General features: G+C 34.9%; 1 protein-coding gene across 2 annotated transcripts in view; it reads left to right on the top strand.

The window, feature by feature from the left end:
• LOC149797225 (uncharacterized) overlaps positions 1-23,422 on the top strand; it is a 128,293-nt gene that overhangs the window by 7,641 nt on the left and 97,230 nt on the right. For both annotated transcript variants that reach the window (XM_089961914.1, XM_089961913.1), the window contains exons 4-8: positions 6,026-6,109; positions 10,752-10,868; positions 16,900-17,055; positions 19,601-19,690; positions 22,528-22,687. In XM_089961914.1, coding sequence (XP_089818040.1) covers positions 6,026-6,109; positions 10,752-10,868; positions 16,900-17,055; positions 19,601-19,690; positions 22,528-22,687 — 607 coding nt within the window. The remainder of the gene's footprint in view (positions 1-6,025; positions 6,110-10,751; positions 10,869-16,899; positions 17,056-19,600; positions 19,691-22,527; positions 22,688-23,422) is intronic.

A 23,422-nucleotide genomic window follows, 5' to 3' on the forward strand; every position in this document is an offset into this window, starting at 1 on the left:
TTTATTATTCTAGTAGGATTTAGCAGTGTAGTTGTTTATATGCTACATGTACTTAAACTGGCCTAGATTTTGGTCAGCCAGAGGAAACTACCATGATGCCAAGGCTACCAAAGGGATGAGGCTGTACATAGGAAAATGAAAACATGTGAACAAATTAAAAAGTTTAACATTTTTGTGAGATGTCTTACTTTCATTTAACTTGACAGCCAGATATCTATTGTTTCAAAATATTGGAGCTTTAATTGGGGTTTTAAACCACCATTGGTAGCGATCGTAAGCATGAACTTTTTTGTTGCTAACAGGAAACTTTCACAGTACAATATGTTCCAGTGACTATGAAAAATGAAACAATGCTTTTAAGTTTGTTGCTGACTTTCAGCTTGCTTTGATGAAGGTTCATGTGTTATTGAAGGCGATGTTTGAAAAACCACAGTGCCAGTTTGTTATTGATGCAGCAAAATCAAATAATTGTAAAACATTGATGGAGGATTTTTTTTCTTCTTTCCTTTGCTTAGTATATATACAGCATGATCAATTCTTCAAAGGTAATCAGTTTTCTTTGAAGTTTCAGCAAAACTTTTTTCTGGTACATTTTTCAAAAAGGAAAAAAATTGCCATCGCCTGGTAGATTGTAGTCATTCTTGTTCCTGATTTCAGAGGCAGTTGATTGTAGCTAGTCAGGTAGCATGCCTATTTGTGTTATATTACAGCACAGAGTACTAGGCCTAAGGCCAGACATCAGCGTCAGTGGATTATGATATAACATTGCCAAGTTAGGGCGATTTGTGGGTATGAATAAAGGATTTGTTTATGTAACGATAGATTCCAGTGCAATTTTATATCCAAGTTTGTGGCTTCCTGTCATGGTGCCTTTGAATTTCTCAGCTCCAAACCCAAGACTGTATATACAGTTTTTAACAGCCAAAAAGTTTGCCAGATGGTATATTTTTTTGCCAGTAAGGAAAAAAAATCTCAATTTGTGACATCAGACATTGGCAAAGCCCAGCACAATCCCTGACATTCTGAAAGTGTCTGATACAACAGCTCTGTTATGTTCCTTGTTACACCATCCCAGTAGTGTCAATCCATGCATGAAATGTGTTTTTAAAAAAGTCTTCATTTTCATATGAATACAGTCGTTCTGTTTTGCCAAAATACACAATTTTGAAGTATGATCTGTACAAGCTAAAAAAAATTAACTGTTGCTGTTCCAAAATTATTGTTGAATTTAGGAACTTCTGTTCATCAGTTATTCCTTACATAAGCATATACTAGAGAAAATGCATGTAAATTAATGGCTTTTGCCTTTACAAATATTAAATTAAAAAGTTGTGTGATTTGACCTGAAAATTGAAGTGAAAATGTTAATACAGTGTTTCCACTTCAGTTATGAAGTTGTGAAAAATTGCATTATATCTGCTAACAAACTTAGATATCCTCTCTATTTTGGACATAAAAAAGGGAAGTAATCTCATTACATTGATTTTTGCACACATCCCAGGATGCTATTGTACGTATAATAAAAGTCATGCTTCTGATCAGTTCTTGTAAATTGTCAAAAGTATACTTTTAAGTTGCTCTTGTGTGAAAATTGGAATCGGGGAAAATGGTCATTTTGAAGAAAGTATTTATTTACTTGACGAGCATGTCCAGCTAGCAAAACATTTATACTAAAAACTATACTGATAAAACTTCTTTGCACAGTTGAGCAGCCAACGGTGAGCTCTACTGAAAATATTCACATATTTATTTTGGGGCCCCGAGTGGCCAAGTGGTCTAAAGCGCTGTCCGTTACGGATAACTGCCATCTCACCTCTGTCTGTGGGGGTTCGATTCTAGGATTCAGCCAATGTGGGTATGTGAGAAAGCTTGCCAGTAGCTTCTCGTGGGTCGGTGGTTCTTCCCGGGGTTTTCCCGGGTTCTTCCTCCACCATTAATGCTGGCCGCCATGCATAGCCTATCGTGTGCTGAAATATGGCGTTAAACCCCACAGCAACAACAACAACAAATATTTATTGGAAATAATTCCAAGCAAGAGTTTCCAGCAGTTTTTGGTGTTTGCCTTGGAAAATTAGCCTGACTTTTATCAATTCATGCATACAGATAGTCCCTGTTCACCAAGGCCAACATTTAGAAGGAAGGAATATATGACATTTACATATATGTAACTTATAATGTCCTGGGCTTGTTGGGTTTTTGTTACATGTTGACTCACAAGTCCAAGTGTGTTACATGTTATCTGTCCACAATCGCTATTTACTGCTTCTCAAAACCACATAATAGAATTAATTAAATTTGAAAGAAAGATCTTTTAAATTGGTTCAACTGATCTACTATCAATAATGGCTGCCAGTACCAAAAGTAGAAGACTTGAAACAACTTATTAAAAAAACCTGCAAAGAAGAATTATTTGATGGAAAGCATCCTGGTATGGTATTTTTAATTTATACAGATACAGTAAAAACTGTTATGAGTGACCACCTGTCATTTCCGACCACAATCATAATTCACGGATCGATTATGTTATATAAACGCTCTGTTATGAGTGACCACCTGCTAAACGCGACCAGTGACTGTGATGTCTTGGCAGAGTATGCATTTCGACACTGCTATGAACAACCACATCGCATAAAAACAGGTTGACATCACTGACTTTGACTTAATCCTTTGTAAACACGAGAGCTTAGGATACACGAAGTATGCAAACAAAGTTCAAAATTAAATAACACTACAGTTGAACAACCATATAACGAGATAATCACCACTAACCATCATTCAATCTTTTGTAATGATGACTGCATAAAAAGTAAAGATTGTTCTAATAAAGTATTTTAAATAAAAAATGATTAATTAGCTACCAGTTTTGTGAAATTTACAAATCCAGCATATGGTGTCATTTGTAAACTGCAGTAAACCAGACTAAAGTACATGTCACTAACTGCCATTGTAGTGCTGAAGTCATGTGAATTGCCTGTAAGATTAACCATTTTTTCATCAAAGGGAGTAATGATGGACATACGCAGTCAATTTAAAGGTTTGTATTTTTTCTTTATCTTTGTAAAAACCCACACAACGCCAGAAGTCTGAATGTCTCAGTGAGAAATCTTTTGAAATGGCTTCAGTGTAGGGTTGAGTATATCGTTTGTCTTTCCAGTTATTCCGTAATGAGCTCTTTGTCTTTATTAGTAGTAAGTGAGAACTATTTCTGGATTCTTTTTTTAAATTTCTTTTGTTAGTGTTTCACCAAGCCACCATCTGTTTACCCGGGTGCAGATGGTCACAACCTTTGTTTGTCGAGATATAACGCTGATTTAAACTTCATCTCAAAATAAATGTATTGTTTCTTGATGAGTTAATTATGTCTTTTGGTTTCATTCATTGGTACATAATATATATTTACTCCACATTTCCCCAAAACCTGATCAAAACCAAAATACATCTGGTCATTATTATGTCAACACTTATAACAATGGCAGAACCGTTGATGAAAAAAAATTAAAAATTCTAACAATGGAAGAAAGAACAATAAACATATTCATGTGATGTTCAAATATAAATTTGATTCATATTGTTTGAAAATGTATATCTTTATTATATAAAGTTATTTTGAGAGGAATGCATGCAATATTTAACAAGATTTATGAATGAAGGATATGATACATGTACAGTGAGTACGGGTATTTTTTCTTCTTCAACAGTGCTATTGATCCTGGAAACCAGTCCATTTTCACACACCTTATGAGAGACCACCTGTCTTGAGAGACTGCTTTTGGTTGGCAGAAGGGGTGGTCTCTCATAACAGGTTTTACTGTAATGCCAGTCTGCCAAAAGCTGTAAAATATATTACTAAAAGAAAGAAAAATATTTTTGCTGAACTGCTAAACAAAGTTTGACCAAATTTGACAAATCATTTGTGCACCAATATCTTTCAGTTTTGACAAATGCCAATTTGCTATCAAATATGGCCATTATTACTAAAACGCTTTAAATGACTTATCTGCAATGACTGCTGGATCTAGAAAAGCTTTAATTGACTTATTTGAAATGACTGCTAGACCTAAAAAGCTTTAAATGACTTATTTGCAATGACTGCTGGACCCAAAAAAAACTTTAAATGACTTATTTGCACTGACTGCTAGACCAAAAAATCTTTAAATGACTTATTTGCACTGACTGCTAGACCTAAAAGCTTTAATTGACTTATTTGCAATGACTGCTAAACCTAAAAATCTTTAAATGACTTATTTGCAATGACTGCTGGATCTAAAAAGCTTTAATTGACTTATTTGCAATGACTGCTAGACTTAAAAAGCTTTAATTGACTTATTTGCAATGACTGCTGGACCTAAAAATCTTTAAATGACTTATTTGCAATGACTGCTAGATCTAAAAAGCTTTAAATGACTTATTTGCAATGACTGCTGGACAGTATATTAAACCAGATTTGACATGAAACATTCTACATGGTCATCATAGCCATGTACATTTTTTTTTTACAAATAATACAGATCTGCCATTAATTACAAATAACATGATAAAAAAATACTGGGGAATTTTTTTAATGGCTCACAAATTGCTGAACAATCTGGTTTGGTAGGAAGACCTTGTTAGTTCTTATAAAATTTATGCAGATCCAATGTCCATTATTGCCATCCATCCTTACTGAAAACAGATTAACCATTTGATGGCTTCTAAAATTAGCCAAAAGAATTAGCAATATTTCACAAAAAGCGTAGTGGCATAAGGCCTTTGAAGTTTTCACAAAAGATGCTGATCTGCCTTCCAGTATGGATGATATTATGGAGAGAAATATAAAGCCTTTGTATATCTAACCCAGATTTATTTGCCATTATGTTTGGCTTTTAAGAAGCTGTCAGCCAGATGAGTGATTTCAGGCCCACTTGGACCTCATGTAGTTTAGGGCAAGAAAATGGGTACTCTTCTTATTTCAGATAATGCTTGTTTAATTGCACAAGAACTTGTTTTCATACCTAGAGACTTAAACATGACATTCATTATGCCTGTAGAATAACCTTTGATAGATGTTTGCTATACTGAGAGAAATGGAATTTTTCAAAAGATAAAGTATGCTTCTTACCTTTTTTTACTTCTGTTTCTAAGTTTCCATTACATTTGCAAATTTTCCTACCTGCTCACTGCTGAAAGAAGTTACTAACATCAACATTCCGAAAACAAATTATTTTTGTGAATAAAATGTATACACATTATTTGTGTCATTGGATTGAGAAAATGGGTCCTTCTGTAGGTTAATGACAACAAAGTATTTCTATTTCTACATATCTGGTAATGTGACTACCAGGTTTTTGCTGACACTATACAATCTGCTTGCATGAGTTAACTCTTGCAATGCTTGCAGGTTCTTCTAGAGTGATTCAGGAGCCACTCTAGCTTAGTTGCAAGTGTCAGACTTGTAATCCAAAGGTTCAGTATCCACCCCAGACAGCCTAGGTCACCTGTAATGTCATGTCTTTGGAAAAGCCATTTCCTTGACACATAACCACTCCAGTGGCCTAGTGGTTTGAGTGTCCACCTCGGATGATGGAGGTCATGGGTTCAAACCCCAGCCAAGTCATACCAGAGACTTATAAAAATGGTACTGACAGCTGTCTCGCTAGGCACTCAACATTAAGAGGTTAGTGTTAGGACTGGTCGGCCTGGTGTCAGGATAATGTTCCTAGGTGAGACATGATGCTACATATCTGCGGCATGATGCCCCAGTGCTAGACATCACTATCAACTGTCACACTGCAGATATCTTAGCGATATGACTGAAATGTTTTTTTGAAGCTATATTAAAAATCCAAAACACACATACTTGTTGATCTGTTATAGCCAATAATGATTTGAAAGTGCAGTTAAAAACAACCAACACAGCAACAACAGAAGTGATCCAAAAGTCTGAGGTGAAGCTTATTGGGTAGGAAATAAAAGAGAGTTGATGTATGTTGTGGCCAATACCATATAATTTTTATGTGCATTTCTTATCTGTGGCTTAATATTTCAGCCCCAAGTAAATTGGAGCAAGTGAGAGAAGGGTCAGACACAGACGAATCACTTGGTTGCTCTGATGCTGAGGAAGATGCTACAGGTATGTTGGAGGAGGAAGAAAGTGCAGAAAGAAATTGTATTACTGCTTTTTTTACAGAGCTCTTGGTAATACAGGAATCCTTCTTTCAAACTCCACTCTCTGTTCCTAGACTGTTGAATTTCATGTTTGCTTTCCTTTTCTCGTAAAGGAAAGCATGTCTATAACCTCTGCGTACTACACACATGGCAGATCACAGTAACACATATTTCAAGCTTACTGACTTTGGTTAAATATTATATTCTAATGCTACAATCATGAAACCGTATGATCGTATACTACTCTGTTAGTACCTCACTTTTTATATTTCACTTGCAGATATTAATTTTTTTAATTTAGCTATGTTCACGTTTTTTTTGCATGCCATCCTATCTTGAATTATGATACATGGTGAGGGGATGCATCTTGATAGCTCTGAGCTCTTCTTCCTCATTACAGAAATAGGTCAGTATGGCCCATATTTGTTGTGCTGAAAGGACTTGGATTAAATTTTGTATTTGATGTTTATTTCTCGGGCATTGTTCATACTAGAATCATGAAAAATAGATGATAATATGTATGTATATAACTACCAACCTGTATTACAATAGAAGCTCATTGTTACCTGTATTTCAGCTTCTGCTGACTTGGGTTAAGCATTTAACTTTAGCCCATGAGTTTTGGCATGCTCTGTTTTACCAGAATATTGAAACTTCGTGAGTGGATGCATCTTGAAAAGTGCTTCACCCTTATTAGAATAAGGTGTCTGTGACTTGAATTTCATGCTTCATTGATTTGGTTGCAATTTTGTGTTTGAAGTTCATTGTGCTTCTCATGTTCAAATCATGAAACTTTATAATAATATTCTTCTCTGTGAGTACTGCACACTTATTTATAATAATATTGCACACTCGCAACATGGAAGACCTTTTAGTTAGAAGTAGGAATAAATGATAGCCTTTTCATGCCATACTTTTCTCATATTTTCCTAAAACATACAAAAATATTTTATTCATTGTCCAAAAATGAATGAATCTATGCCAAAACAACCAAACTCACATGTATGATGTTTGACTGTCCCTTAAGTCATGCAGGGAAGTTATAACACTTTATTAATGAATGAGAACCTACGTCACTTTTTTATTTATTTTATTTCAGTCCATACAAAATACAAAGAATGTGCTGTGCTTTAATTTCCTTTAAAATGGTTTAAAAGTAAGAGAAGATAAATGAATCAGTTTCCAAGGTGAACAATGTCAGGCATGCTTTGGCCAAGAATCTTGTTAGAATGTGCCATTAAACCCAACTATTATTACATTTTATGGTGTATGTATGTATGACTGACTGACTTTTTTATTTCCTCTTCAGAAAAGATTTCATTCAGTTAAGTTTTCATTAGTACAAAAAAGAGATAGGAACATAGCTGTAACCCAGCTATTATTAGATATTATGTTCCTTTATGGTATTATGTATGTATGTATCTATGTGTGTGTGTGTATGTATGTATTTATTTATTGCAAATTGCCAGTGAAGGAGTAAGTTGGTGTAAAATGTCAGAAATTCTCAGTTTAGAATGAAAAGCAGGGTTCCCGCACAGGTCTGCAATTCTGGAAAGAGTCTTAAATTTGAAAATTACTTTTCCAGGCCTTGAAAAAGTCTGGAATTTTTTTTTTTCAATGACTAAAAAGTCTGGGAAAAGTCATGAATTTGTGTTGTTCCCTTTCACACGATGTCATTAACACTCTTTCCCTTCAGTGAGAATAATTTTTTCTTAATGAATGGCATGGGAATAATTTTATCTTAATGAATGGCATGGGAATAATTTTATCTTAATGAATGGCATGGGAATGGTTTTGTCTAATGAATGGCATGGGAATAATTTTATCTTAATGAATGGCATGGGAATAAGTTTGTCTTAATGAATGGCATGGGAATAAGTTTGTCTTAATGAATGGCATGGGAATAAGTTTATCTTAATGAATGGCATGGGAATAAGTTTGTCTTAATGAATGGCATGGGAATAATTTTGTCTTAATGAATGGCATGGGAATAATTTTATCTTAATGAATGGCATGGGAATAAGTTTGTCTTAATGAATGGCATGGGAATAATTTTGTCTTAATGAATGGCATGGGAATGGTTTTGTCTAATGAATGGCATGGGAATAAGTTTGTCTTAATGAATGGCATGGGAATAATTTTGTCTTAATGAATGGCATGGGAATGGTTTTGTCTAATGAATGGCATGGGAATAATTTTATCTTAATGAATGGCATGGGAATAAGTTTGTCTTAATAAATGGCATGGGAATAATTTTATCTTAATGATTGGCATGGGAATAAGTTTGTCTTAATGAATGGCATGGGAATAATTGTATCTTAATGAATGGCATGGGAATAAGTTTGTCTTAATAAATGGCATGGGAATAATTGTATCTTAATGAATGGTATGGGAATAAGTTTGTCTTAATGAATGGCATGGGAATAAGTTTGTCTTAATGAATGGCATGGGAATAAGTTTATCTTAATGAATGGCATGGGAATAAGTTTGTCTTAATGAATGGCATGGGAATAATTTTGTCTTAATGAATGGCATGGGAATAATTTTATCTTAATGAATGGCATGGGAATAAGTTTGTCTTAATGAATGGCATGGGAATAATTTTGTCTTAATGAATGGCATGGGAATGGTTTTGTCTAATGAATGGCATGGGAATAAGTTTGTCTTAATGAATGGCATGGGAATAATTTTGTCTTAATGAATGGCATGGGAATGGTTTTGTCTAATGAATGGCATGGGAATAATTTTATCTTAATGAATGGCATGGGAATAAGTTTGTCTTAATAAATGGCATGGGAATAATTTTATCTTAATGAATGGCATGGGAATAAGTTTGTCTTAATGAATGGCATGGGAATAATTGTATCTTAATGAATGGCATGGGAATAAGTTTGTCTTAATAAATGGCATGGGAATAATTGTATCTTAATGAATGGTATGGGAATAAGTTTGTCTTAATGAATGGCATGGGAATAAGTTTGTCTTAATGAATGGCATGGGAATAAGTTTATCTTAATGAATGGCATGGGAATAAGTTTGTCTTAATGAATGGCATGGGAATAATTTTGTCTTAATGAATGGCATGGGAATAATTTTATCTTAATGAATGGCATGGGAATAAGTTTGTCTTAATGAATGGCATGGGAATAATTTTGTCTTAATGAATGGCATGGGAATGGTTTTGTCTAATGAATGGCATGGGAATAAGTTTGTCTTAATGAATGGCATGGGAATAAGTTTGTCTTAATGAATGGCATGGGAATGGTTTTGTCTAATGAATGGCATGGGAATAATTTTATCTTAATGAATGGCATGGGAATAAGTTTGTCTTAATAAATGGCATGGGAATAATTTTATCTTAATGAATGGCATGGGAATAAGTTTGTCTTAATGAATGGCATGGGAATAATTTTATCTTAATGAATGGCATGGGAATAAGTTTGTCTTAATAAATGGCATGGGAATAATTTTATCTTAATGAATGGCATGGGAATAAGTTTGTCTTAATGAATGGCATGGGAATAATTTTGTCTTAATGAATGGCATGGGAATGGTTTTGTCTAATGAATGGCATGGGAATAATTTTATCTTAATGAATGGCATGGGAATAAGTTTGTCTTAATAAATGGCATGGGAATAATTTTATCTTAATGAATGGCATGGGAATAAGTTTGTCTTAATGAATGGCATGGGAATAATTTTGTCTTAATGAATGGCATGGGAATGGTTTTGTCTAATGAATGGCATGGGAATAATTTTATCTTAATGAATGGCATGGGAATAAGTTTGTCTTAATAAATGGCATGGGAATAATTTTATCTTAATGAATGGCATGGGAATAAGTTTGTCTTAATGAATGGAATGGGAATAATTTTATCTTAATGAATGGCATGGGAATAAGTTTGTCTTAATAAATGGCATGGGAATAATTTTATCTTAATGAATGGCATGGGAATAAGTTTGTCTTAATGAATGGCGTGGGAACAATTTTGTCTTGATGAATGGTGTGGGAATAAGTTTGTCTTAATGAATGGCGTGGGAATAAGTTTGTCTTAATGAATGGCGTGGGAATAAGTTTGTCTTAATGAATGGCATGGGAATAATTTTATCTTAATGAATGGCATGGGAATAATTTTATCTTAATGAATGGCATGGGAATAAGTTTGTCTTAATGAATGGCATGGGAATAATTTTGTCTTGATGAATGGCGTGGGAATAAGTTTGTCTTAATGAATGGCATGGGAATAATTTTGTCTTAATGAATGGCATGGGAATAATTTTGTCTTAATACATGACATGGGAATAATTTTGTCTTTATAAATGGCATGGGAATAATTTTGTCTTAATCAATGGCATGGGAATAATTTTGCCTTAATCAATGGCATGGGAATAATTTTGTCTTAATCAATGGCATGGGAATAATTTTGTCTTAATAATGGCATGGGAATAATTTTGTCTTAATAATTGACATGGGAATAATTTTGTCTTAATGAATGACATTGCCTTTTTCAGTTTTAGAAGTGTTAATTGTTGATTATTTTCACAAGCAGCATTAACAGATTACTAAATTAAACATGTAATGTTGATTTTATTTTGGTCAATCCTAGAATCACAAGACATGAGTTTAGAGGTACAAGATGTTGCTGACACTACAGGCCAACTCATTTTAGACAAAAAGAAGAAAAAGAAAAAGAAGAAAGTAATATTGGGAATGCAAAACAAAGGTAAAAATCTTGTCACAGACATTACATATACATTAGTGTGTGTTCATTATTAATATACATTATCTTTCTAAATAACATCACAGTATATGCTTTATCCATGACTTGTTAACAGTGATTTTGCCCAGTTGCCAACATATTAAATTATTCTAGCTTTGCACAGTATCTTAAGCTATAGGGAAGTAATCCTCTGAAGCCATGCCTCTTTGTATTTCTGTTACTGTGTTTTATAATTGACCTAGGAATTTCTTCTTATTCTGTGTGTGCTTTGAAATGCCTAGTATAGATAATGCAGCAAGATCAACAAATGGAGTTTTGCATGAAACAACACTAAAGTTAGCCCAGACTAACTGCACTGATTCTAGCTAACAAAATGTTGTTCAAAACTGCAGCTTAGATTTTATTTTAGACAGACATTTTCACCTGAAAATATATGATATCAGTTTCAGCATAAAGGTATTGTGTTTAAATTCAAAGAGAGGGAGGTATGTAATTACATGGGTTTACCAGCTTTTGATGTGTACATTGCCTCTTGACACTTCACAGTTCATGGGTTTACCAGCTTTTGATGTGTACATTGCCTCTTGACACTTCACAGTTCATGGGTTTACCAGCTTTTGATGTGTATATTGCCTCTTGACACATCATAGTTCATGGGTTTACCAGCTTTTGATGTGTATATTGCCTTTTGACAGATCACAGTTCATGGGTTTACCAGCTCTTGATGTATATATTGCCTCTTGACAGATCACAGTTCATGGGTTTACCAGCTTTTGATGTATATATTGCCTCTTGACACATCATAGTTCATGGGTTTACCAGCTTTTGATGTGTATATTGCCTCTTGACAGATCACAGTTCATGGGTTTACCAGCTCTTAATGTGTATATTGCCTCTTGACATATCCCATTACATGGATTTACCAGCTTCTGATGTGTATATTGCCTCTTGACACATCCCATATCATGGGTTTACCAGCTTTTTATGTGTATATTACCTCTTGACACATCCCATTTCATGGGTTTACCAGCTTTTGATGTGTATATTACCTCTTGACACATCCCATTACATGGATTTACCAGCTTTTGATGTGTATATTGCCTCTTGACACATCACATTTCATGGGTTTACCACCTTTTTGATGTGTATATTGCCTTTTGACAGTCGGCCAAAAAATTGCCAACCTCAATATTTTGTCGCCAATTTTCAAAAAATGTCGCCAAAACAAGTCGTGAATATTTTTCCAAGTCTGTTAATGTAATAGGCAATGAAAAGTCTATTAGTGTAATAGGCAATGAATATTGCAAAAGATGGAATAGTTATTACTTTATTAACAACAAGCAATACAGTTATAATATTACAAAATAAATCATTACATGACTGTTTTGCACCATTAAAATGTTGTAGAATCTCACATGATGATCCGTCACGATTTTAGGACTGCCCACTTGTTGAATGCATACGATGTGTGCATATCTGCTTTAAGGTCTGAGAGTTGGGTGTTGCCTTGAAATGGAAATAGTCATTAATTTTTTATGCCATAAATATTTAATTTATAATTATACCTGTTCTGATATAATATATATATATATATATATATATATATATATATATATATATATATATATATATATATATATAATTAGCAAGAAGTTGGCATTAATGCAGCAATCACAGTGTACTACAGATGTAACATCACAATAAATATTTTAAGGTTGTACACGTTTTTTGCCATGTTACTGTAATTTAAATCCATAGAATATTACAGTTAACAAGCTGTATAATATTCTCAGTACCTGTGTGATACGCAGCTGGTGCAGCTTTGGAATAATTGTGGTGGTAGTAAGCCGAAAAGAAAGTGTTCCTCATGGCACTGATAATGGCATTTATACTTTTACTAATAACAGCGATCTTCGCTACTTCCATGGTCTTTGCATCCCGCATCACCGTTAGTGCATAGGCATGACTGTTGTCACCTGAAAAAAATGCATTATCAAATGTAAAATATCTACTTTCCTGACATCTACGGTATCTCATTTTTTAAAATAGAAACATCGGATATTAATCAAATCTATATTGTGTTTGTTATTTTCCAAATAATATTTTTGTAAGGAACTTTAGTTAATGACATGTTAATTATAAAAACCTATGATCGTACTTCGCAATGTAAGATAAGCGACATATAATTCAACTTCGATTTCATGCATTCAGTAATTAAATGCCCCACCCCCTTTATGGCTAGCATCACAAAGTACATCTCTGTCAAGCAGGAGTTTCTGAAATTTATTTTTGCTGCGCTTTACATGCTTTGCTTGTAGTAAATTGCTTCCTAAATCCCAAGAATGATCACTGAATGCTGTAGAATTTTTCTCGACAGGCAAATATGATCTCCATTCCCACCAATGAAACTTACACGAGTCAACACCTGGCATTAATGTACTGTATATATAAGCATAAATTCATACCCATTTTAGGGATTTTTAGATTTAACAAAAAAGGGCATGGTTTGTTTATCAATCAGTTGCAAATGCTTTCACTCATTGTAGAACAGGCGGTTTCTTTGAAGTATGTCGAATAGGCCAAGTCTTACCTTCAGCTGTTGTAAAGCATATGAAATGGAGATATGTTGTTGGGGAATAAGGCTCTCCACAGAGAGAAACAGCATGTCCTTTTTGAAAGTTTCACATGTATTGGGAAAATGGAGAATATTTAGTGAAAATGATGCTTAAATATGCCTCAGAAAAAATTCCCGCTGGTAGGTCCCAATCTGCCTGTTTTCGGATTCAATCTCCTGAATTGGTTTTTGAAAAGATTAATTTTTTTGCATGACATGCTAGAATAACTGTGCAGTATGGTATTAACTAAATTTATTCAACGACTATTTGAATTCTTTGGAAATTAATTAATTCTTTAATGTACATTTGAAACTTCAACACAGAAGAGTCATTTTTCATTCATTGGAATGTATTCGGATTTCTTGCAACTATTGGAATTGATAGGACTTTTAGGAACTTGAAATTCATTCACCATGCTGTAAGTTAATTTAATTCTTTTGCTCTTGTATTTTGAGAAATACATTATTTTTAATTATGCAAAACTTGTTTGTTTTGCTATTTCTTATTGCGTAGTTTAAGTCTTTTCAGTCGTAACACGGGATTGGCTGTAACATTGAAATATCAATGAGCGAAATTACTATATATTACTTACACCGCCTGGATTCATGTTTGGTGACACACTCCTTCTTCAAAAGATGACAAGGGGCCCCGAGTGGCAGAGTGGTCTAAAGCACTGTCCCTTACGGATCACTGCCATCTCATCTCTGTCTGCATGGGTTCGAGTCTCAGATTCGGCCAATGTGGGTATGTGAGAAAGCCTGCCACTAGCTTCTCATGGGTCGATGGTTCTTTCCGGGGGTTTTCCCGGGTTCTTCCTCCACCATTAATACTGGCCGCCATGTATAGCCTATCGTGTGCTGAAAATTGGCATAAAACCCTACAACAACAACAACAACAAAATATGACAGCCAGTTGTAAATAAATAGAACATCTGCTTTGACTTTGTATCATATCTCAGCCACAGACACCCAAGTTTCCAGCTGTCTAGAAATTTTCGGGAACTTTTGACCCGTTCATCATGATGTGGTGTTGCACTTGAAGCATTACTACCATCACTACATGTAGATGATGTTGGACTGCCAGGTTTAATATCAGGTTCAGTGACTGTGTTGTCTGATGAATTTGCACTAAATCCAAATGCTTTAATTTTTTTAACTTACTGTTAGGATGAGATGATTAACATGCAATGTCTAACTTTTGTTTACTCATGTTAATGTTGCACTGTTGACAGTATATAATTGTGATTGAGATTTTTTTCCATTTGCTTTATATTTATACACAGCAATTGGAACTTCAAAGGTAATCAGTTTTCTCTGAAGTTTCAGCAAAACTATTTTATTGGTATATTTAAACAAAAAAACAGAAGGATTAGCCATTCAGTTAATTGTAGCTGTGTCTGTACCAGTTTTCAGAGGTCGGTCGATTGTAGATAAAGTCTGGTAGCATGATTGAGTGTATCACAACATACAGTACTCGAGCCAGGTGTCAACATAAGCGGATTATGATGTAACAATGCACTGTAAAGATGGGTTTCTCAATACGAACAAAGGATTTGTTTATGTAACAGATTCCAGTGCATTGTGTAGCCAAGTTTGTGGCTTTTATTCGTTGTCCCTTTGAATTTCTCCACTCCATATCCATGAGTGAATGTGCAAATTAAAGAACCAAAAAAGCTGTCGCCAAAAAACAAACACCAAATAGAATATTTTGTAGCCAATAAGGAAAATAAATCGCAATTTGCAACATTGGCGAAGCCCAGGACAATCCCTGATGTTGCCTCTTGACACATCACGGTTCATTAGTTTACTAGCTTTTGTTGTGTATATTGCCACTTGAAACATCACATTTCATTGGTTTACGAGCTTTTGTTGTGTATATTGCCTCTTGACACATCACATTTCATTGGTTTACGAGCTTTTGTTGTGTATATTGCCTCCTGACACATCACATTTCATTGGTTTACGAGCTTTTGATGTGTATATTGCCTCTTGACACATCACATTTCATTGGTTTACGAGCTTTTGTTTTTGTATATTGCCTCTTGACACATCACATTTCATTGATTTACGAGCTTTTGATGTGTATATTGCCTCATGACACATCACATTTCATTGGTTTACGAGCTTTTGATGTGTTTATTGCCTCTTGACACATCACATTTCATTGGTTTACAAGCTTTTGATGTGTATATTGCCTCTTGAAACATCACATTTCATTGGTTTACAAGCTTTTGATGTGTATATTGCCTCTTGACACATCACATTTCATTGGTTTACGAGCTTTTGATGTGTATATTGCCACTTGACACATCACAATGCATTGGTTTACCATCTTTTGTTGTGACTCTTCTGGTGGCCTTGTAGTTAGAGCGTTCGTCTCAGATGCGGGACATTGCAGGTTTGAACCCTGGCCAGGTCATACCAAAAACTTATAAAAATAGTACTAACAGTTGCCTCACTTGGTGCTCAGCATTTAGAGGTTTAGTTTTAGGACTGGTCAGCTTCTTGTCATGATAATGTGACTGGGTGGGACATCATGCTTCAAGTCTGTGGCATGATGCCCCAGTGCTATACATCACTATAAACTGCCATACTGCAGACATAGTAGCAATATGACTGAAGAATTGTTAAAGGTACATTACAAATCCAAATCAGTAAAAATTTATTGTGTATATTGCCTCATGACTTAACACAGTTCATTGGTTTAGCAGCACTTTCCTTCTGCCATGTGCCGACTAAACTTTGTTTTAAGTAGCCATGTTTACCAGTTATGTTATTTTGTTTTAGTGATAATGTCCATTACTCATGTCTTTTATGATTTCTTAAGTGAAACTCTTTGCTGTGATGCATCCTGGGTAAATCAGGTGTAATAGTGACACCCAAATGGCAGTACATTAGCTTTTAAGCTCTACTGGTTATTGAATAGAACAAAAGGTACCAAATACGTACTTAAAAATCACTTCCCAAAAACACAGATTTATTACACTGTGTATAATGTGCCAGCAGATATGGGCCTATGCATTTTTTTCTACTGTTTATTCCTGACAAATTACATAGACCCTGATCTGCTGGCATGTTATGCAGAGGCAGATCTGTGTCTCTAGTTTGCAGTTGGACTCTACTACAAGTATATAAAATAAATATTTTTGTGTATGTTGTTAGTAAACTTCTCGAATGACAAAACCAGTGTGCTTTATTACAAACTGATCATCATTACATAGGTCACATTTCATGGCATGGAAAAGATTATATTAACTATATAAGGAAATACTTAGTGTAGTTAAACTTTTAATTTTACAGTCTCTGTCCATTTCGTTTTGTTAAGTGTTTTCAGCATCAAGAAATAGATGGTGGATAAACACCTAACAGCCCTCTCTCTCAATATTATGTCATACTTTGTTTTTGGTTATTGACTTACAGAGTCAACTGATGTAGGAATCATGGATGATAGTACAGATAAAGATGACCTTGATAGCCAATCACATACAGCGAAAGAGAATCCTAGCACTTATCCTGCACAAAAGATTGCCAAGAAGAAAAAGGAAAAGAGGAAGATGGTGGATGCAGAATCTGAAGGTATTCATTCACAGATACTTCCAGACTGCCAACTCTTATGATTTTGCCATTAAGTCATGCAGAATTGACCTTCAAATATGGATTTAATATTAAAAGCACAAATTATGGAAATACAATTGTTTGCAGTAAAATCTGGATACTGGCTTGTCTGTATTTGATTCAGATCTGGGTTTCACATTACATTAAGTGGATTTGGTCACGGAACCAGGCCATCTGTACAGGAATACCTCAGATGCTTTAAATTGCATGTATATTGTGATGCAAAACATCTGTATGATCAAGCTGTTGCTTATTTGTTTGAAAAATGACACCCATCAAGCGATACATTTTAAGAATGAAAGACACAATAAACCTCCAAAAAAAGTTTTAAGAGTACAGAAGAATAAAATGGAATATTCAGATTCTTGGGGGGAAAAGCAATAAGGATAACAGTGCATTAATATGAGTATGGCACATGGCTGGAAAGATGGTTGCCATTGCCATGGCTCACATGAAATTGAATTTATTTTTAAAGGATTACATCAAGTTGAGAGATTGCAAGAGGCCATTGAGCTCCTTAGGGTTTGGAACTGCAATATGTGAAACTGTATGGGAGTTAATTAAGGTTCAGATTAACTTTACAGATTTTTAGGCCTATTTGAACACAATGTAAACATAGCTTTATCAGTCTTTAGTCACACTTCTGGACTTATAAATGAATGTATTCCAGCTTGACAATAGAAGTAAATGTTATTCTGTTCCATCTTACTGAAAACTGGTTTAACTTATGGAAAAAATCAGCAACCTTTCTGAGGTCTTGTTAGGGTTGGCAGGTCTGCACTTGTATTAAACTGTATGTGTAAGTACTATTGAATGGATAGAAGAAAGCAGCAGCTGATACTTGCATGGATGCCATCCATTCTGGACCTGGATGAATTGTTACCCATTTCTGTATAACATTTTCCTTTCCTCATTGAGTTCATTGATTCCTCAGCAATGTCATTTTATTACTGGATTTCTGTGTTACTTGGTGCATGTTATGGTCGTCATAGAAAAAGTGCATATTGACCAATCACTATACTCCTGCAGTTTGTAGCTCTACTGGTATTAGACCAGAAGAGCATTTGAGATGACCTGTTGTCCATCATCTGTCAATCTGTTAACACAGATTGGTTATCACTACTCCTATTAAAGCTACATGGTGGATTGCCATGAAACATTACATAAGATTTATCCCAAAAGCCTAGTTGGTCCTGATTTAAATAGATACCACTTGGACATCCAATATGGCCGCCACAGTGTTCATGGTGAATATCTTGTTAATGCAACTCCAACATGGATGGTCGTATTAACATGGCGTTTTCACTAGAAGCCTTCCTAACATCTTTAGTTGGTCCTCACTGAAAATGGTGCTGATCTGGAATCCACATGTGGCTGCTATGGGAGCCATTGTAAAAAAGATTGTATTGCTTTTTGTGGATGGATGTCATATCAACATAGGTTTTTCACCAGAAGAATTCAGATTCTGCCTTGTTGGTCCGAAATGAAAATTGTGCTGATTTGACATCCAATATGGCAAACATTTCAACCATCTTGAAAATTTTGTTATTGCTACTTCTTCTGAAATGAAAAACATACTGACATAGGAGTTCTCAACAAAAGACTTCTTGTGAAGATCAGTTTGGTGTTAATGAAAATGTTACCAGACTGAAATCCAATATGGACAATCTTGAAAATATTAACACTAGTCCAAAATGCCCTATTGACATTTGATTTTCACCAGTAGTCTTATGATGGTGTCTGGTTGGTCCTAAATGATAATTTTACTATTCTGAAATACAGTACAGCCAAGAGATTTCTTGTAATATCTAGTTTATCCTGAATGAAAATGATGCCGATCTTGCATCTAATCTGAATATCAAGCTGGCGGCCAGCTGGAAAATTTTATCATTTCTCCTGCTGATTGGATGGTCACATCTACATGGGACTATCACCAGAGGACTTCTTATAATGTCTAATTGACCCTAAATGAAAATGGTGTTGATCTTGTGTCCAATATGGCCATCTTTAAAATCTTGTTATTGCTTAAAAATATGAAGCTGATTTCAAAACATGGCAATCCAAATAAAAGAGATTCATTGTGGGTTCCTCAACACTTTTTTACAGCCAAGAAAAGTAAGTCCCTTAGAAGGACTTTTGTTACAGATATTGTGTCGATGTTGGCTTGCAGGCAACTGTTTTATTGTGTTTTATAGACAGTACTATAGATTCATTTCTACTTTGGATGTCATGGTGGATTGCAGGAGAATTGGAGGTATATATATATATATATTTATATATATATATATATATATATACACACACACACACACACACATATATATATATATATATATATATATATATATATATATATATATATATATATACACACACACACACACATATATATATATGTTTAAAAATAGTAAGGCTATCGTTTGTTCTTCTTTTAGGGTTGTACACTTTTCACATTGCACTATAGATATTGACTTATAGCAGTTGGACCATAATTTGTTACTTTCAGACTCCCCAAAGAGAAAGAAGATAGAGGAAATGGCAGATTCAGAGATGAAAAATGGTACAGATGACATAAAGCCTTTTGAGGAGCAAAAATGTGAGTTGCTTTGCTTAGGGCTCTTATAGGACAAAAGGTGGTGGGGGTGATTGAATGGCACTTGTTTTTGTCTCCAGCAAAGATATAAAGGACCACTATTGTTATGGCATTATTGTCATAGGTATCGACATGAAAAAGTCTTTGCATATAGCTCAGTTTCTCAGACACTGATGAATGTGTAGTCATGAAACTTGTTTTATATATTTTTCTTGGAGGGTGGTTCCCATGATGGTCATAACTAGGTCATAGGGGCCTTTAATAACTAGGTCATATGGATCTTTTCATGCTCGGGGCCATGAGTGGCCTTGTGGTCTAAAGCGCTCACCGTTCCGGATCACTGCCATCTCACCTCTGTCTGTGTGGGTTCGAGTCCAAGGCTCGGCTAGCGTGGGTACGTAGGAAAGCCTGCCAGTAGCTTCTCATTGATCAGTGGTTCTTCCCTGGGTTGTCCAGGGTTCTTCCTCCACCAGTTATACTGGCCGCCATGTATAGCCTATCTTGGGCTGAAAAATGGCGTTAAACCCCAGAACAACAACAACAACTTTTCATGCTCCAGCAATTAGGTAAATGTTTTGCATTTTAACTCACTTTTCTCTGACATTGTACAGTCAAGAAACTTCATGGTAACATCATGGGGGTTATTACTTACCAAGGGCAAAAGCAGGTCCGAGTGATCTACTTTTTGTGTTCAGGTGATTATGTTCAGTTGTTGAATTTGCCTCAGTTTCTCTGATACCGTTTTATGTATAGTCATGAACTTTAATGAATATTCACCTTGGAGGGTAATACTTATCATGAGCAAAAGTAGATCACAGTAACATACTTTCATACTCGCACAATTATATTTATTTTTTACACTGAACTCAGTTCCTTACATACAGTTGTGTGTATAGTCATGAAATTTGATTGGTGTATTTATATTAGGGATATTGAACACCACATTCACCCACTGTTCAGGTCAACCTAAAGAGCTTTATGAATCTTTGGCACAAAAAGAATTGATAAAATTCTCTTTTATCAATACAGATTAATTATTTTGCTCTTATTTAAATTTCTCATCTCATTGACAACTACAGTGGAAGTTTTGTATTTAGACTGACTTTGTAAATTGTAATTTTTAGTTTACCTGGCCAAACATTAAGTCAGTTTGTGGTATGTCCCTTTATGTGTTGATCAGGTAACCAGACTTACTTTATAGGAGTACCTCAGACATTTTAATTTGCCCATTTGTTTTATGCTTAACATCTGCATGATCAAGATGATTCTTACAGCATTATTTCAGAATGTCATCCGACAAACAAAAATATGTTCCATGTGAAACAGAAAATCAGTCTCTAAAGTTAAAACAGTGAGTACAGGAGTATAAAAAGAATTGTTGTGAGAAAGTAGAAAAGGCATCAGTTACTTTATTGGACAACCTGTCGTGTTTTTGTGAGTACGTGTTATTTCGGGAGATTTGCCATTAGATATTTTAGGAAAATAAAACGCATCAAGTTGAGAGATCTTGCAAGAAGCCATTTAACTCCATGGAGTTTGGAGAAGCAGTTTCCGAAACTGTACTGGAGGTAATTAAGGTCTGAATGTAGTTTGAAAACTTTTTCTTTAAACGTACAGAAAATATTGACCATTACTTGAACAAAAATCTTATTAGGGTTAACAGATCTTCCATGCACAAGCACTTTACCCAAATTGCCTTGGACAATAACCTACTTTAATTGCTGTGCCATATTACACCAACCAAACTTAACATGTATTTTGCATTTTTGTGTGGTATTTGATGTATTCATTACCATTACTTGCAAATTATTTTATTATATTTGGTATTTTTTGCATCTAAAAAATATAACTGAATATGCTTTTCTCCTGAAACACTTTCAGATTTTGTTACTAAGAGCCAAGATAAACATGATCATTGAAACATTTGGCTGTCAATCCAGGTTGTTCATGTAGTGGGAAGCAAACCCACAATGTTTGGATCAGAAGTCCAACGCCATGAATACTGGGCCACCACAGCTCCCTTGAATATGGATCTCAGTGGCTTCCATGTTTTGACTCAAGGGCAATGGTCCCAGGTTGGTTAGGACAAACCCAGGAATCCATGCTGACTCCCCATGTAATGCCAAAATAGTGTGTGTACTTTCAGGGTAAGGTTATTAAGTTTCTGAGTTATGAATTAGGGCCTAGTTCCCAGGAAACAAAGAGAAATCTGGGGGACAGTGCTAATTATATAAAAGACTTGCTATTTTATATGTGAAAGGGATCTTATATGTATGTTTCAGAAAAGACTAAATGACACCAAGATTAGTAGACACTATAGCAAGTATGTGTGCCAAGCTTTTCTACAGTTTGACTAAAGTGAAGTGTAAACTACCCAGATAAGTGATATCAGGACACTTGGGCCTTTTGTTTATGTTTTAAGCTGTCATGTTCACTGTCAGTACAGCCATTAATATATTTTTTTCATTAGAACACTTTACTTCTGGCAGTTATATTATAAAATTTGTGAATCTTTTACAAGAACACCCCTAACTGTTGTATAACACTTAATGCGATATTTACAGCTTTGAAGAAAATTGTATGAGCTGATCAGCCATTGTTCTTGTTGACATGTTCTGCTGCTCATAGCCTGTTGCCTTCATCAGTCTTGATCTCTGTAGTTGGGTTTATAGAGCCTAGTTGGCGAGGAAGAATTACATTAGTTATTCAGATTGCTATTAATTTCTTTTATTTGTTTCATTTTAGATATTTTACCTGAGGGTACTGAAGATAAGAGGTTCGCCATATTGTTTATTATAAAATGACTGTTGACAAGAATGTATAAACATTTTTTATTTCAGTACCTGGTAGTACCCTTGGGGCTGGTATCCTGACAGACAAATCCTTCAAATCCTTAGAGGAGTTGGTTTCCTCCAGCACCTTAAAAGGGATAGCTGATATGGGACTCACTCACATGACTGAAATACAGGCTAAGACCATCCCCTATCTCCTTGAAGGGAGGTGAGTTATTTTGTCATTGCTAAATATTATAGCCAGAATTGTGCTAATGTGCTCTTAAACCCTGTACATACATAACAGACAGACATAAATACATACATGTAAACATGCATACATACCTTCTGGACATGCTTGTTAATGCTGAACATATCCAAAGGTGAAAATATTTGACTGATAGCAAAAGCCTTATATTGGACTTTTGTTGTTATGAAATGTAAATCTTATTCTTTTTTGTATATTTATCTTCACAACTATAAAATTGAATGATATTGCAATAACAGAAAAGAATCTTACAAAATAAGCACATGATGGCAAATCTTCACATGACGGATGTCAAGCTGCCTTGATCATTGATCGTAATTGCTTCATAATTTGACACACATTTCCAACAACAAACCAGATTTAGGCATACACTGGCATTGATCCCATCTGTACTGCTAGGCATACACTGGCATTCCAGATTGATCCCATCTGTACTGCTAGGCATATTGTCGGGTATCACACGGAATCTTCACATGACATTGTCGGCATTGCTGTAAAAATAGATACTGTATCGGCTTTGTTCCTCCATCATATACATTATCAAATCACGTTAACAATAGGAAATAACCTATGCTACAAATCCTGCACTTTATGAAAGACAAAAAAACTGTTTCATTTCATGGAGACAAAGTAAAGTAACTCTTACAGATTAACTCCCTTTGCTCCCACTAGTTGGCTATATGTATGCAAGGCATT

The sequence above is a fragment of the Sinohyriopsis cumingii genome, chromosome 6 (assembly GCF_028554795.1).
Source record: "Sinohyriopsis cumingii isolate HCF-2022 chromosome 6, ASM2855479v2, whole genome shotgun sequence".
Taxonomy (NCBI): Eukaryota; Metazoa; Mollusca; class Bivalvia; order Unionida; family Unionidae; genus Sinohyriopsis; species Sinohyriopsis cumingii.